Source organism: Rhinoraja longicauda, chromosome 11, assembly GCF_053455715.1.
Source record: "Rhinoraja longicauda isolate Sanriku21f chromosome 11, sRhiLon1.1, whole genome shotgun sequence".
In the NCBI taxonomy this organism is placed as follows: domain Eukaryota; kingdom Metazoa; phylum Chordata; class Chondrichthyes; order Rajiformes; family Arhynchobatidae; genus Rhinoraja; species Rhinoraja longicauda.
This window is the reverse complement of record NC_135963.1, coordinates 39,607,622-39,624,592: the sequence shown is the minus strand read 5'-3', so window position 1 is coordinate 39,624,592 and position 16,971 is coordinate 39,607,622. Positions and strand designations below refer to the sequence as shown.

Genomic DNA, 16,971 nt, shown 5'->3' with positions numbered 1-16,971 from the left:
GAGGTATAGGTAGTAGACTTGGACAATACACAAACAAATTATATATAAATGATTCATTCATAAAGATGGAGTTACTTTAACTTGGCATCATGGTCAGCACAGAGATCGTGGGCCAAACGGCCTGTTCCGATTTTGTATATTCTACGTTCTATATCATCATGGCCCGGTGAACCTGATGGCATAGCACAAGAATATAAGGGATGTATTGGCCAAAACATGAGCAGGAGCCCTGCTGGTTTTTGAAGTAGTCTGCAGGCTTCCTTATGCCCACTGAGAAGGCCAGACACATCTTGGTTTTCTCTACTGAATATAATTTTATTTTTAGATTTCCTTCAGTGCTATTCCTTTGGAGCCATTCTATTCAATTTGTCATAGCCACTTTGCAACATGTTTATAGGTGTGGCATTCACCACAATTCAGCCTGCTTTCAAAGGGTGACCTTTTTATTGAGCAAAAGTGACGAAACAATGTTCATTCCAATGGGATGTCTTTTTTTGGTGCTTTCTTTTGATTTTGAATTTTGGAATTTGAATTTAGCCTTTACTTTAGAGATAGAGCTTGGAAACGAGCCCTTTGGCCCACCGAATCCACTGCGCCGACCAGCGATCACCCTATACACTTGCACTATCCTACACACGAGGGACAATTTACAATTTTTTACCGAAGCCAATTAACCTACAAACATGTACATCTTTGGAATGTGGGAGGAAACCCATGTGGCCACAGGGAGAAGGTGCAGACTCCGTCCAGGCAGCCCCCTTAGTCTTGATAGATCCCAGGTCTCTGGTCCACTGTGCCACCCACCATGAGAATAATTCATGGAATTCTTTGTGCATTCAATTTCTGTAGAGCATGATCACTTGGCCAGTTTTGTGACAGCAAACAGTTGTGTGTATTGGTGAGGGGTAAATATTGACCATATCTTCAGGACTCTGGCTTTTTGAAGCAATGTTGGATCTATTCAGTGCATCTTATTTGGGAGCCAAAACTGCAGAGTTCCTTGCTTCTCTTCCAGAATTGGGGGCTGGACTCTTAACATTGTAACTTGGGTGAGAGTGCCATAACTGCGCCAAGAGGGAAGGGAAAAGATTGAGAATGAAATAATATTATATGGTATTTGATGCCCAGATCTTTCAACAGAATGAGAATTGGACCTCGTGCAAGAGAGGAAAATGTGCACCGCATCATTTTTTTAACTTTCAGATTTAAATTATTCCGTTTTCAGATAGCAATTCCAACAGTCCCTTTCCCCCTCTTTATTTCCCTGTACGCCTGCAACTTGCTATCTCACATGTGCGTGTCAATACCCCTTTGATTCGTTTACCACTTTAACTACACTGGAGATATTTTACAGTGGCCAATTAACCAGCACATCTGCTGGAAGTGGTAGAAAACCAGAGCACTCGGGGGAAACCTACATGGTGTCAGGGGGAACATGCAAACTCCATAGGCAGTACCGGAGATCAGGTCTGCAGCCGGGTTGTTGGAGCAGTGAGGCAGCAGCTCTTCCAGTTGCGATGTGGTCACATGGAGCATTTGACACAAATTCAACAAAAGAAATGCAGTTTAAAGTCATGGGGAAGGTGACGTACACGGACCGGATTGTAAAGCAATAGGTTTCACTGACCTCATTCCCTCCCCCGATGATTTGAAAGGTGATTTTGTTTGGGTTCCATTATCCCTTTGCTTTCTTTCATTCCATGATCCTTCCATGAATTTCGGGACTGCTTCTACACTCTACGAATGTTGCACAGTTGAGATTTTAATTTATTCCCTAGCCAGTGACGTAGGCGGGATGACGGATTGGTCTTGGAAAGCCCATCTGATGTCCTCCTATGGTCCATGCATCTTTTGGCCCGCTCTCTCAACTATTTGTGACTGGGAACCTGAGTTGTTGAAATTTGGCATTGTGCAAAGGGAATTCCGTGATCGTAATGATTTTATCCATTAAATATAGAATCGTGTGCTTCCACTTCCAGCAATGACTAATATCTTACAAATCACACTGTCTACTTGTCATTACTTTTTGTTCTTTGTTGGTGACGGATACCTGGGCTGCAATCAATGGGCTCATTGTTTAAAGAGATAGTGAGGGTGCGGCTGGAACGACAGTTCCTCTGTGCAGTGAAATTATAAACCCCTTTATAAAGAGTAGGTTTGCAATTTCATTGCTCACAGGATTCTTCCCCGACTGTCTTTAAGCCTGGATGGAGCCAACAGGTGGTGAGACAATGCTCTTTGACAAGCGGAGCCAAAGTCCTGTCTATCAAGCTTACAAAAAATCATGGCTCTGCCGGTTTAGTTTAGAGATTCAGCGTGGAAACAGGCCCTTCAGTCCACTGTCCACGCCGACCAGTGATCCCCGTACACTAGCGCTATCTTGTACACGAGGAACAATTTACAATTTTTAGCGACGCCAATTAATCTACAAACCTGTATGTCTTTGGAGTATGGGAGGAAACTGGAGCACCCGGGAGAAACCCACGCTGTAATGGGGAGAATGTATCAACTTCATACAGACAGCACCCGTAGTCAGGATCGAACCAGGGTCTCTGGCGCTGTAAGGTTGCAACTCTACTGCTGCACCACCGTGTAACCCCATTTACCTAGAGGCTAGTGGAAGGGTATGCTCTTGCCAGATCTCTTGAGGATGCATTAGCTTTATTACAATAATGGAGTCTCTCACCAGTTGGTTTGCTTTATTAAAAATGTTCACTATCAGCTGATAGGCTCACCTTTCTAAGTATTGTGAAATATTTACTCTTGAATTGGTTCCTTCTGAGCAATCTTCAGTTCCTTTTCCTCCTCATTCCAGCTCCGATAACCTAGGTGCAACTTGAAAGCTTTTTTGTGTTCTTGATTCAGGAGGGAAGAAGTAGCTGCAATGGAGTAAGTGCAGATGGTGGTATGATGATATGGGTACAGGGGGAAAATTGATCGAGGACCTAAGAGTGGAGTCTGACAATGAAGCAAAATAATTTTGAATTGTGGGTGCTTGGCTTCACATTTAAGTGTTTTTGTGTTCTCGTTCGCAGGACCCATGTGCAATGTTGACATAGATGAATGTGCCTCCAACCCATGTCATAATGGAGGTACATGTGTCGATAAAATAAACCACTTTGTTTGTCGCTGCCCTGAAGGATATCATGATCCCCATTGTATATCAGAGGTGGACGAATGCAAGAGCAGTCCCTGTATTCATGGACGATGTGTGGATGACGTCAACAGGTCTGTTCCAGTCGCTGCCTTTCTTTGCTCCTTCTATCTCTTAGAACGTCTGCATTTAACTTGCAAAATATGTGTTAGAAATTCTCACTGCTAATGAATGTGTGTAAATACGTAAATGTGGTGGGTGGGGCGCAGGGGCAATGGAGGCATAAGGAAAACTCCAGGAGTACAGTTAAACTCCAGGAGCATAGTTAATTCTTGCCTTAAAAAATGATCGTTTTCATTTTTGCAGTTACCAGTATGAATGTGAGACCAACTGGGCAGGAGTCACCTGAGGGAATCTGAATGCCACCTGCAGTTAGTTTGCTGCTTATCCTACGTGGGTATGGGATACGGGCAGAGTTTGGTTTGCCTATGCCGTTGGCTTGCTGGGTGAGACCGACTTGCCTGATTGTGGCCTCTTGAAAGTGTGTTCCAGTTTGATTCATTGCATTGAGAGATGCATGGAAAATTCAACAGTGTGAAACCAATTAAAAATTTGCGTGAGGACATAAATTAAAATTGTTCTTCTCTGAGGAGTAACTATATTATACCTAAGAATAGGCGCAAGAAGGTTGGGTACTAAAGTCTGGGTTTTCATTGGATTTGACAAACCTGATATTTTCTGTTTGTTGCCTGCATGTGTGGTCTTGAATTGAATGTGGAATTGGTATTTTTTAATGCATTAAACAATGCTTGATGCATGCTATGTGTTTTTTATGTTACATCATCCATTGAAAGTAATGGGGAAGGGTTTACACGGTCAACAAAGGTGAATTCGCTTAAACAAACATGATGTGGCTACCAGATAATCATCTTCAAGGCTTTGGTTGAGGATCATTGTTACCCAAGAGAAACCCCCACCCTTCTTGCAAGCTTCACATCCCAAAGGTGGCATATCCATCAGTGGGTTGTCCCTAAGCACTGTACTGGAGTGTCATTTTTGACTCGCATGTTCAGTCCAAATACATTTTTTTATGATATCCTTGGATTTACAGGCCCCCTCTGCATTTTTGGACGTGACTTTTCCAAGCAGGCGACGCTTCCGGTTAATCTTTTCCTTGAATTTCCCATTTTTCATTCCCGCAGTTACCAATGCGAATGTGATGCTGGCTGGGCTGGAGTAAACTGCGACGTGGACAAAGATGAGTGCGAGTCAAATCCTTGTCAGCAGGGTGGAACTTGTGCGAACCTCGTCAATGGTTACAAGTGTACTTGCGTGAAAGGATTCAAAGGTGAAGAAAAATCTGTGAAGCTCATATCATCCAAATAGTTACATTGAGTGGGGTGTCCTAATGGGTGGAAATGAGCCCATGTCTAAAAATGCATTCAGGCATTTGGATTGGAGCCTGCAAGTTAGAAATGCTGTCTCAGAAGTCTATGGCAACTTGGTGCAGTGCACCTTACAAACGATGCATGATTCAACTCGTACGGTAATGGGACGAATGCTTAACTGAATGGGTTGGGTGTTGATCAGTGCTGCTGGGGAGGATTATTGCGGTTTGTGCTGGCAGTGAGTCTTCTTTGTGGGCAAGGCAGACCTCCCAACCCTTCCGAATTTGGTGGAAAGTTTCCGCTTTCTCATTTTATTTCCGTCATTCCGATTTTGCCTCACATTTTTCTGCAAAACACACGCCTTGCCCCTCCCCCTGTCCCTGCCCCTCCCCCCGCCCAGCCGCTCGCCCCGCTTCGCCGAGTAGAGTGAGGCCCATTGATGTTATTGGGGCTGGGGTGGGGGAAGGAGGGGTGTGGGCTGGAGGAGGGGGTGTGAGGGAGGCAAGAGGGTGGAAGTGGGGGGAAAGGGGGGGGAGGGGGATGGGAGGGACATGGACCGTTGTGATTTCCTGTTGAAGACCACGGGAGCAAGTATGTCTTCAATGAAATTAGGTATGTGCATTGTAAAATGAAACTCTTTCTTCAAAACTTAGTCATTCATTTTATGACCATTGTTCGTTTATTCAATACCAAGAGAATTGGGATGTGTGAGGAAAAAACAAAATAGAAAAAACAAAACAATTTTTTTCTTTGTGTTATAAAAAGTATTTCTGTTCAATAACCTTTCTATAAATAGCAGAACATATTCATGATAAGACGGACATTGTACATGTAGTCCAAGAACTATGTTGGAAATAATAGTCGTTTTTCACACATGAATGTAGCGCAACGCATACGCGCATTTGGTGTGCATACTTTTTTTTTGCTGAACAGTTGCATTACGCGCCATATTCTGAATTTTGATGTAAAATTCTGAATTTTGGACATCAAAATTATGAATTTGTAAAATCAAATGTTGGGAGGTCTGGCAAGGGTATACAGTGCAAAAACTGTCCTAACTTTACCACCAGATGACAATTATATTCATCTCAACCTGCAGAGTTGGTGTGGCATTGAAGGGGACAGTGTCATAGTGTCATAGGCTTGTATACACTGGAATTTAGAAGAATGAGAGGGGATCTTATCGAAACATATAAAATTATTAAGGGGTTGGACACGTTGGAGGCAGGAAACATGTTCCCATGTTGGGGGAGTCCAGAACCACAGGGGCCACAGTTTAAGAATAAGGGGTAGGCCATTTAGAACGGAGATGAGGAAAAACTTTTTCAGTCTGAGAGTTGTGAATCTGTGGAATTCTCTGCCTCAGAAGGCAGTGGAGGCTAATTCTCTGAATGCATTCAAGAGAGAGTTAGATAGAGCTCTTAAGGATAGCGAAATCAGGGGGTATGGGGAGAAGGCAGGAACGGGGTACTGATTGAGAATGATCAGCCATGATCACATTGAATGGTGGTGCTGGCTCGAAGGGCCGAATGGCCTACTCCTGCACCTATTGTCTATAAAGGCATGTTATCGCAGCAAAGCCTTCACCTTTACTGCTGTCAAAACCGATTGATTGTTCTTTATCTGAATATCTGCAATGGCAAGAGCGTTCATCATCTTATAAGCAGGCAAAAAAAAGCAGGAGGAAATAATCCTTTCTTTTCCCGCTCTTCTGAATCTTAAGGTTCCGACTGTCAAATCAACATAAATGAATGTGCATCCAACCCATGCCTAAACAAAGGAGCCTGCGTGGATGAAGTGAACGCCTACCACTGTGTGTGCTCTCTCCCGTATACTGGTAAGGATTTTTAAAGCAAAGTTACTGTGTGCAGTGTTTTCCTTGTGTGGCCTTTTGGTAGATAATGAAGTTGGGTTGCTGGGTTTCTCCCATGCTATGTTGGAGTCATAGAGTCTTATATCGTGGAAACAGGCCCGTCGGCCTAACTTGCCCACACCAACCAACATGCCCCATCTACACTAGTCTCACCTACCTGTGTTTGGCCCAAATCCCTAAATCTGTCTTATCCATGTATCTGTCTAAATGTTTCTTAATTGTTGCGATAGTACCTGTTTCAAGTACCTCCTTCGGCAGCTCGTTCCATGCACCCACCACCCTTTGTGTGAAAAAGTGACCCCTCCGGTTCCTATTAATTCTTTCCCCCCTCATCTTAAATGTATGTCCTCTGGTTCTCGATTCCCTTACTCTGGGCAAGGGACTGTGCATCCGCCCGATCTTTTCCTCATGATTTTGTACACCTCTAAGATCACCCCTCATCCTCCTGCGCTCCAAGGAATAGAGTCCCAGCCTGCTCAACCTCTCCCCATAGCTCAAGCCCTTGAGACCTGGTAACGTCCTTGTAAATCTTCTCTGAATTCTTTCCAGCTTGACAACATCTTTCCCAAAACATGGTGCCCAAAACTGAACTCAATCCTCTAAAGTGTGGACCGTGAGTTTAAAACTGGTCTTGACCCAAGTAAATTTATCTTTCGCAAGTAATGGGCCGATCCCACACCTTAAAAGAGAATTATAAAATCAGATTTATCTGTTTCAAAAATCATTCCCACCCTCCAGAATGTTGCCGTGCTCATGTTATTGCCCGATTAAAAGGGAAACCCCATAAGTATAAAATTTCCATATCACATGTTATTCAACTGGAGCATTCTTATTAATTTTGCTTGTGTGAACCAAAACCGGTTCTTTCAAACTGCAATACATTTACCCCAGTGTAAGCGTGAGAAAATTCCTGCTGCACTGGTTCTGGATGTCCTCTGGGGAGGGCAGGACCAAGGCCAGAGTTCCAGGGCTGGATCTTTTACCTGAGCATAAGCGGCCACGAAAGGCAAAGTCGTCCACCACAAGGTTTTCAGATCACCTCTATTTACTAAATCAAAGGTTGGTGTTGTTTAGTTCACTGACTTCCAGGTGAGGGGTGATGAAATTGCATGTATGGAGGGAGGAGTAGAAGAATGTTGGGGAGTGGTTGCGAAATCTGCCCAATTTTTGCAGTGGTGTGCAAGGCAGGATTGTAAGATGAAGCTTGGTGATGCATTACTGTGCGAGAGAGCTGGAGGTGGTATACATACATCTCTTTACTCCCCTGCTACTGTAGGACTGGTGCTACTGCGGTTCCAGCTCTACTGCTCTCGTGTCTCAGCTGACATCAGATACCCCAGCCCAAGCTGTGAGCATTTGGTCTATCAGTTTAAATCTCAAAGCCTCCCCCACCCTAAGACTATTTACTCTACAGCTATCTCATCGACAGAGAATGGTATAGCAGAGGAATAGCCCCTTTGGCCCACCAGGTTTGTGGCAAACATGTCAAGATAAACTAATCTCATCCGCCTGATCCATATCCCTCAATTCTCTCCGCTTCCATGTGCCCAACTGCATGCCTTTAAAATGCCACGATTATATCTGCCTCCACCACCATCCATGGCAGCACATACCAGGCACCCACTGCCCTATTTAGTTTAGACTTACAGCGCGGAAACAGGCTCTTTGGCCCACCGAGTCCGTGCTGACCAGCGATCCCCGCACACCAAAACTATCCCACGCACACTAGGGACAATTTACAATTTTACCGAAGCCAATTAACCTACAAACTTGAACGTTCTTGGATTGTGACAGGAAACCGGAGCACCCGGAGAAAACCTAGGCAGGTCACGGGGAGAATGTACAAACTCCGTACTGATAGCACCCGTAGTCGGGATTGAACCCGGATCTCTGGCGCTGTAAGGCAGCATCTCCACCGCTGCGCCACCATGCCGACTAAACCCGTACATCTCCTTTAAACTTTGGCCCTCTCATCATAAAACAATGATCTCCAGGGCATCCCAGACTTTTGTAATATTGCTGAAAGTGTCCTCAGCAATGTGATAATAACAAGTTATTCATACAATGGGATCTTTGCTTTAATGTCACAATCTATTGTACCTACAGTATCGCACTCTCTCAGGAGTGGATTGACTGCCGGAGTTGGGTATGGCATTTGAATCCACTCACTGAGATGAGACTCTGGTCATCTGGTTAAATTGTGGCTGGCACTGTCTTACAAGGATTTAGACATGTTATTCTTAAAATTTTCAGTCGCACTTTTCATGCATCAAGTCCGCATCTGTGCTTTAATCCATGCAAGCCGCCCAAACTAATGCTCACTTCACATACTCTCTAATCTCCCTCTTCAAGCAGCTAGCTAAGTCCCTTGTAAAAATATTTCTTTATTGTGTTTCTATTATTGAAGGAGATCACACTAGCGGTGACGGGTTTTAGTCTGGCTCAACTGATGGGAATGGTGATGAAGGCTGTTCCCAAGCATTCTGAAAATACAGATTACATTTTAAAATTACATGCTGTGCTGTTATATTGTACTGATATGGCTGAATTATCTCTTGTTTTCAAATTTTGCAATTGTACAGACCTCCAGAGTTTCTGATTGTATTGTGTCTTTGTTGGGTATAACTGTTACTTTACTGGTTTGGTGTTTTTTTCGGGCCCAGGTGAGATGAAAGCGTGGCAATTGTTGAACATGATCTTTCAAGGTCTTTGCTTCTTTCTCCTAGCTTGCTTTTTTCACTATCAACAGTACTCAATCTCTTCCCATGTCCCTGCCCTATCCCAGGACTGTAATTGTAATCTGAACTTCATCAGTCCTACACCAGAAGCCAGATGTAGAGATCTGGGCCATTTGCTGATGCTTAGAAGGCGCCATCCAATTAACGTATACATGAACTAATTAAGCCATTCAAGCTTCAAGCCACTTATTAATATTGTGCTGATCTCACTGTGACCTCAACTCTGCATTCATTTCTGTAACTTCTATCATCTTTTATCCCCTTGCTTATCCATAGTCAAAAGTGGGGGAGTCCAGATCCAGGGGTCACAGTTTAAGAATAAGGGGTACACCATTTAGGACTGAGATGAGGAAAAACTTTTTCACCCAGAGAGTTGTGAATCTGTGGAATTCTCTGCCACTGAAGTCAGTGGAGGCTAATTCATTGGATGTATTCAAGAGAGAGTTGGTTATAGCTCTTCTGGTTAACCGAATTAAGGGATATGGGGAGAAAGCAGGAGCAGGGTACTGATTTTAGATGATCAGCCATGATCATATTGAATGGCGGTGCTGGCTCAAAGGGCCAAATGGCCTACTCCTGCACCTATTTTCTATGTCTATGTTTCTATATCTGCCTAACTCTGGTGGAAAAATAGTCAAAGATGGCATCCACAGCATTTGGGTTCAGTCCCACTCCCCTTTCCTTCCCCATGGACTGCAATGTTTCCATTAATTTTCCGTGTCATCCATTGCTCTGTAGAAAATGTCCACATCAGGAAGTGAACACTCAACACACTATTTTCCGAGCAGGAAATGTCATCTCCCTTTCGGTTTTCTTGCCAAGGATTTTAAGTCTCTGTCCACTGGTTACCACTCTTTCCTGGGGGGAGCACTTTTTCCTAATTCCATCAAAACCCCTCATCCTTTTTAGGAACTGCTGTAAAATTTCTCTTTGCCCTTCTCCGTGCTAAGGTAAACTGTCCCAGCAAAAGGGCAGCACGGTGGCGCAGCTGGTGGGGCTGCTGCCTCACAGCACCAGAGACCCAGGTTCAATCCTGACCTCGGGTGGTGTTTGAGTGGAGTTTGCACCTTCTCCCTGTGACTGCATGGGTTTCCTCTGGGTCCTCCGGTTTCCTCCCACATCCCAAAAACGTGCAGGTTTGTAGGTTAATTGGCCGCTGTAAAATTGTCCTAATATGTAGGGAGTGGATGAGAAAGTGGGATAAGATAGAACAAACCTGAATTGGGTGATCGATGGCTGGTGTGGACTTGGTGGTCCGAAGGGCCTGTTTCTGGGTCCATACCTCCAAACAGCACTTAAAGCTGAGGTGCAATGACACTTGTTTTCAATGGGCCTCCCTGCCAACAGCAGTATGTGGATGCCAGTATTGCAACCCGTTGTACCTTGCTTTGTTCTAATGGATTTTCTTCACCTTCCTTTCCATTTCTTCAGGCAAGGACTGTGAATTCATTCTCGCCCCATGCTCCTCCCAGCCATGTAAAAATGGTGGTATGTGCAGTGAAACTGAAGACTATGAGAATTTTGTGTGCACATGCACAGTGGGATGGCAAGGTGAGATTTTATACGTTGTTAGATTACGAGCAAACCTGGACTTATCAATAGCTGTATGATTAAATTAAATCAAGAGTGACTGGTACCTCAATTCATCTTAACCTCAAAGTCATAGCAGCCAAAGAGAGTGCAGCAAAGCTTTATGGGACTTAATTCCTGGGACTCCAAAGATGTACAGGTTTGTAGGTTAATTAGTCTGGTAAAATTGTAAATTGACCCTAGTGTGTAGGATAGTGTTAGTGTGCAGGGATTGCTGGTCAGACTCGGTGGGCCGAAAGGCCTGTTTCCGTGCTGTATCTCTAAACTAAACTAAAAGCAGTGAGGAGAGATTGTGTCACTGGATTGCAATCGCCAATGATGGAAAGAGTAAGAAGGGATCCGATAGAAGACCGTCTTCTTAAAGGGCTAGACAGGTAGGATGTGAGGACAATCCATTCTTGGCTGGATGTCGAGAACAAAGAGTCTTGGTCGGATCACAGGACAAGGGATTTATGCCTCAGATGTGTAGAAATGTCTTCAGTTTGTGGGTGGTGAAGCTATGAAGTTAACTACCACACAGGGCTGTGAAGGTCAAGACGCTCCTGAAGAAGCCGCAAAAGGCATCATAAGCACTGGGAGAGAATGAGAACACACTGAGGTAGATAATCAGCTATGATTGTATTGAGTGGCAGAACAGACTAGATGGGCTGAATGGCTTACTCCTGCCTATTTTCTGTGTGTTTATCCACCCATAGCTTATTACACCTTCAGACCTGGCATCGCAGCCTCAGCAATGGGCAAATTATTTTTAAACTATTTTATTTTGTTTAAACTTTTATTTCAGAGTGTTTTAAATGTATTTAAATAATTAATTTTACAAACTAATGATTTTCTTTAACTATTTACATCCATTTTATAGTTATTAAAAAGCCAGAGGCATTTAAAATTAGGGCTTTTATAGAGGCAGAAGCACTGTGGAACTAAGGCATTGGCAAGGGTCATGTGGCCTCATGATCTCTTGATAAACAAGGATACTGAGGGATGTGGCAATAATCAGGAAGGATGGAGATAAAGTAGGTCAACCTGGCTTTAATTGACTGGTTGAGCAGATGCAAAGTCTGAATGGCCTTTACTCCCATTTCCCATGTACTTGTTCTTTTGTGCTCTAAATTCTGGGAAATTCCGTTAACACCATTTTCTTTTATTTCTGCACATTAAAGAATTCAATTATTATGTAGTCATTCGACCCTTGGGCTTTACCTTCCCACAGAATGGATTGTTTTAGTTGGTGTGGAATTTGGAAAGTCCCCACTCACGGCAGTATGTGGTTCTAATGAATGTTTTGCCTTGTAGGTGGGAGATGTTTGGTGGATATTGATGAGTGTGTTGCTGATCCCTGCAAAAATGGTGCTGCTTGTCAAAATGTTCCTGGGAGCTACAAATGTCAGTGCCTCCCTGGCTACACGGGAGTGAACTGTAAGACAAACATCAATGACTGCAGCCCCAGTAAGTGCTTTAAACGTGCAATGAAATTCATTTGTTGCTCTTTGGAAGAAAAAGCTTGCTGTTCTGTTAATTTTGCATCTCAGCTCTAAATGCTTTCTGTGCGGGGGCCGACTCCATGAGGTACAGTCACTGTTATAAGGTAGAAAGCCTAACTACTTGACGACAACGACCTACAAAGACGCCATGATGGTAACCATATTGCTTCAGTGATGGCGACTGAGGATACTGTGCAGGATACTGAGTGAGGTCCTTTTGAAATGGTGTCATAGGATCATTGATTCCACATCCATGTGCAAATGAGGCTTTAGGTAAACAATAAATCCAAAATTTGGCACCTCGGCCACTGAAGTGACAATTCACTGGAATTTAGAAGGATGAGAGGGGATCTTATAGAAACATATAAAATTCTTAAAGGATTGGACAGGCTAGATGCAGGAAAAATGTTCCCGATGTTGAGGGAGTCCAGAACCAGGGGTCACAGTTTAAGAATAAGGGATAGGCCATTTAGGACTGAGATGAGGAAAATTATATCTTCACCCAGAGAGTTGTGAATCTGTGGAATTCTCTGCCACAGAAGGCAGTGGATGTTTTGAAGAGTGATTTAGATTTAGCTCTTGGGGCTAATGGAATCAAGGGATATGGGGAAAAAGCAAGAATGGGGTACTGATTTTAGATAATCAACCATGATCATATTGAATGGTGGTGGTGGCTCAAAGGGCTAATTGGCCTACTCCTGCACCTATTTTTCTGTTCCTATGTTTCTAATTTACAGATTAATCTCTTCCCCCCCTTACTGCCAGGGAGGCCAGGTGGATTATGTACTCTGGTCTCGAGTGGAACGTAAATCCTTAACCTTCTGTGTTAAAGGCATGTGTTGTGATTAAGCCACATTTGAAAACTTTTTATTTTTGTAAATTCTTGTTCGCTTGCTAAAACTTGGTTAAATACTGCACCATTGGTACTTGGTTAATAATTTGAAACGTGCTGCTGTCATTGCATAGATCCATGCCAGAATGGAGGCTCCTGTATTGATGGTGTCAACACGTTCTCGTGCAACTGTTTGTTGGGATTCACTGGCGACAAGTGCCAGCAAGAGATAAACGAGTGCTTCAGTAACCCTTGTCTGAACGGCGGGAACTGCTCCGATTATGTCAACAGTTATGTCTGCAAGTGCCCGCAAGGTTTCAATGGGATTCACTGTGAAAACAACATGCCCGACTGCACAGAGAGGTAAGGGAAAGAAAAACATTGCTTTATGTAACAACTTTTATTAACCACAGCCAACAACATATCTTTTAAAGTGTGGTCATTGCAATATTGCAACAGACTGTGCAGTCTCAATGATCCAATAGTTTAGATGGGAGCAGTTTAATATCAAGAGGAGGAGGCTCGTTTAGTTTGTTATTACTGTCATGTCTACCGAGGTACATTGAAAAGCTTTTTTGTTGTGTGCTATGAAGTCAGCAAAAAGACTATACATGACTAACCTGACTGATCCTGGATTGTCTCTAATGATCAAACACAATGACTGTAGGGTGGCCCTAAATTTTATTTGAGAGTATTTACTTTTTCATTTAAAGTTTTTTTTTTCATTTTAAAGCACTCGTCACCTTGGGATAATTCAGAGCAGTGTAATACCTGTTTCTTTGCCATAGGAACCTATAGTATGACTAGGACCATTAAGTCTGCTGAAGCTTTATCATATCATATCATATCATATCATATACAGCCGGAAACAGGCCTTTTCGGCCCTCCAAGTCCGTGCCGCCCAGCGATCCCCGTACATTAACACTATCCTACACCCACTAGGGACAATTTTTTTTTTTACATTTACCCAGCCAATTAACCTACATACCTATACGTCTTTGGAGTGTGGGAGGAAACCGAAGATCTAGGAGAAAACCCACGCAGGTCACGGGGAGAACGTACAAACTCCTTACAGTGCAGCACCCGTAGTCAGGATCGAACCTGAGTCTCCGGCGCTGCATTCGCTGTAAAGCAGCAACTCTACCGCTGCGCTACCGTGCCGTGCAGGCAGTACGGCTAATCACTAATTCAGTCGGAAGAAGAGTCCCGACCCAAAACATCCCCTATCCATGTTCTCCAGAGATGCTGTGTGACCTGCTGAGTTACTCCAGCAGTGGGGTTGAGAGGGAAAGATAGATCAGCCATTACAGCGGGGTAGACTCGATGGGCCAAATGGCCTTATTCTGCTCCTGTGGCTTATTTATCTTTTTCTGAGACTAGGGGCATTGGTTTACATTGTTAATGTTAGGTGTAGTTTACTAAGGGGAGAAAGGAGACTGTTGATCAGCCCAACGAACTTTCTGTAAAAGAATGGATGAGCTATCTTTGATTTATATTCTTCTACAAGGCTCCATTTCTTCTACAAGGCACCACTGGTGGCACAGTAGCACAACGGTACAGTTGCTGCCTTTCAGTGCCAGAGACCTGAGTTCAATCCTGACTACGGGTGCTGTAGTTTGTACATTCTCCTTGTGATCGTGTGGGTTTTCTCTGGGTGCTCCGGTTTTCTCCCACACTCCAAAGACGTACTGGTTTGTGGGTTAATTTGCTGCGGTAAAAATTATCCCTAGTGTGAGTAGGACAGTGCTAGTGGACGGGGATCGCTGGTGAGCGTGGACTCGTTGGGCTGAAGGGCCTGTTACGACACTGTATCTCTAAACTAAACTAAACCCACAGTCTTTTGTGACAAGAGTTCCAAATTGTTGCTATCCCACGGTGTGAACATAAGGCGAGCATCAAATTGTAATAAAAAGATGATCCATGAGGAGTTGTCACTTAATTTCCTCAATATTTGACAAGCTCTTAAATTGTTAGCCAAGGATGAGATGGGCTCAGCCTACAGTGCAGGATGGGGGGGGGGGGGGGGAGGGTGGCAGATGAGGATTTGAGGTAAGCAGTGAAAAGAATGCTTGGAGGATGAAGTGAATCAGTGGGGGTGGGTTAGTCTGAGGGAAGGGATTCCCACACATTGTTGCTGCATTCCTTTTCGCCATTAATCTCCATTAGCTCGCAGTAAGTCAGCTGAGGCTTGCTGCAGGCAGTACGGCCAAACGCTAATCCTCAAAGGCAGCTTGGAGAGGTTGGGAAAGGGAGAAACAGAACTCCATTGTCTTTAAAGAGCATGCTTTCGCTTGCTTTCTGTGTTAGCAGCGAGCTCCCGGGCAATCCTTGTATGCCTAGGTGCTGACAAATGGGGTGCAGGGGGAGCGTGGTCCTGTTGTTCCCTTTACCTGGGCTGAGCGAGTTGACTGGCCCCTCACACCCCCCCCCCCCACCCTCCTTAACGAGTGCCTCTCTGACCTCCCCTTGACAGTTACAGAGCAGGTAATTGTGCAGAAATCTATCTGAGAGATGGATGATTCCCTCCGGTGACATTTCAGCAGCAACAGTCTCTCATTTTCCTTGTTATTCCCTCCCACTACCAACCCTCACAAACATCCTCTCGCACAAAGTAAGAGACTTGAGACATCGGAGTTTGAGACTTCATTTTCGAACTGAGTGGATTGAAAATGAGGAATTCAGAGTTTTCTGTATTTGCAGTAGTTGCCGCACATACCTCTGTGCTCACACATTGTCTCGTGTCTCCACGTTGTGTATTGCTCCAGAAACCTATGGGGAGGAGAGGGGGAAATTAAATACCATCTGTCAGCCTCTTTTGCGTACAACCTGTGTGTCATGTGAATTGTAAACCAAATTTGCAAAGCTTGGGGCTGCAGCGATTGTCTCCTACCTCATCCGGTAATCCTCACAGAGACTTGGTCAGTGGTAGCATGGTGGCTAAGTCAGGAATGCACCAGCTGGCTCGTCTGAGGGCATTCATTATCTGTGTAGGTTGTAGTCATCTGGACTGCAAGACATAGGTTTTCTCGAGCACTTTCTTAAAAATATAGAAATAGAAAAGGATAAGACAGGGAACAGGCTCTTAAGCCCATAATGTCTGTGCCGAACACGATGCCATGATAAACTAATCTTATCTGTCTGCACATGATTCATATCCCTCCATTCCCTGTCTATCTGAAAGTCTCTTAAATGCCACTATCGTATCTCCTTCCACAACCACTCCTGGCAGTGTGTTCCAGGCCCTGTGTTGGGGGGAAATGTGCTTGCACTGCACTTCTCCTTTAAACTTTGCCTCTTTCATTTTAAAGTTATACCCTCTCGTCTTTGGCTTTTCCACTCTGGGAAAAAGGTTCTGTCTATTCTGTTTATGCCTCACAATTTAATATATTTATTCTCCCCTCAACCACTGGTGTTGTGAAAACAATCCAAGAGTATCCAATCTCTCCTTGGAGCTAATACCCTCTAATGGAGGTAGCATCCTGATATACCTTCTACATCCTCTCCAAAGCTTCATTAATCTTCCTGTAATGGGGTGACCAGAACTTGCACAATACTCCAAATGGAGCCTAAGTAAAGTCTTGTAGAGCTACATCATGACTTCCCAACTCTTATACTCAATGCCTGACCAACAAAGGCGAGCATACCATATGCCATCTTCACCATTCTATCTACTTGTCAGCTAAACTGAGTGGACTGATTTTTTTATTGATAGCTCTTGCTTCAACGATGGTACCTGCGTCGACGGTATCAACTCGTACACTTGCCGTTGCCAGCCTGGCTTCACTGGTGCCAATTGCCAGTTCGACATCAATGAGTGTGACTCCAAACCGTGTAAGAACGGTGGCACCTGCATCGATGGGCTGGGCAGTTACCGTTGCACCTGTCCCTCTGGCTACTCGGGTACCAACTGTCAGGTGAGGGCTCTCCATGTGCGGCTAACAGAGTGACTAGACTTTGGAACCGTTTCCACCATAA

General features: G+C 44.2%; 1 protein-coding gene across 1 annotated transcript in view; it reads left to right on the top strand.

Annotated features, from left to right (window-relative positions):
- LOC144597818 (uncharacterized) overlaps window positions 1-16,971 on the top strand; it is a 148,874-nt gene that overhangs the window by 103,368 nt on the left and 28,535 nt on the right. Inside the window, exons 13-19 of the mRNA XM_078407439.1 lie at window positions 3,036-3,228; window positions 4,297-4,442; window positions 6,206-6,319; window positions 10,525-10,644; window positions 11,977-12,129; window positions 13,131-13,359; window positions 16,709-16,910. Of these exons, the coding sequence (XP_078263565.1) occupies window positions 3,036-3,228; window positions 4,297-4,442; window positions 6,206-6,319; window positions 10,525-10,644; window positions 11,977-12,129; window positions 13,131-13,359; window positions 16,709-16,910 (1,157 nt within the window). The remainder of the gene's footprint in view (window positions 1-3,035; window positions 3,229-4,296; window positions 4,443-6,205; window positions 6,320-10,524; window positions 10,645-11,976; window positions 12,130-13,130; window positions 13,360-16,708; window positions 16,911-16,971) is intronic.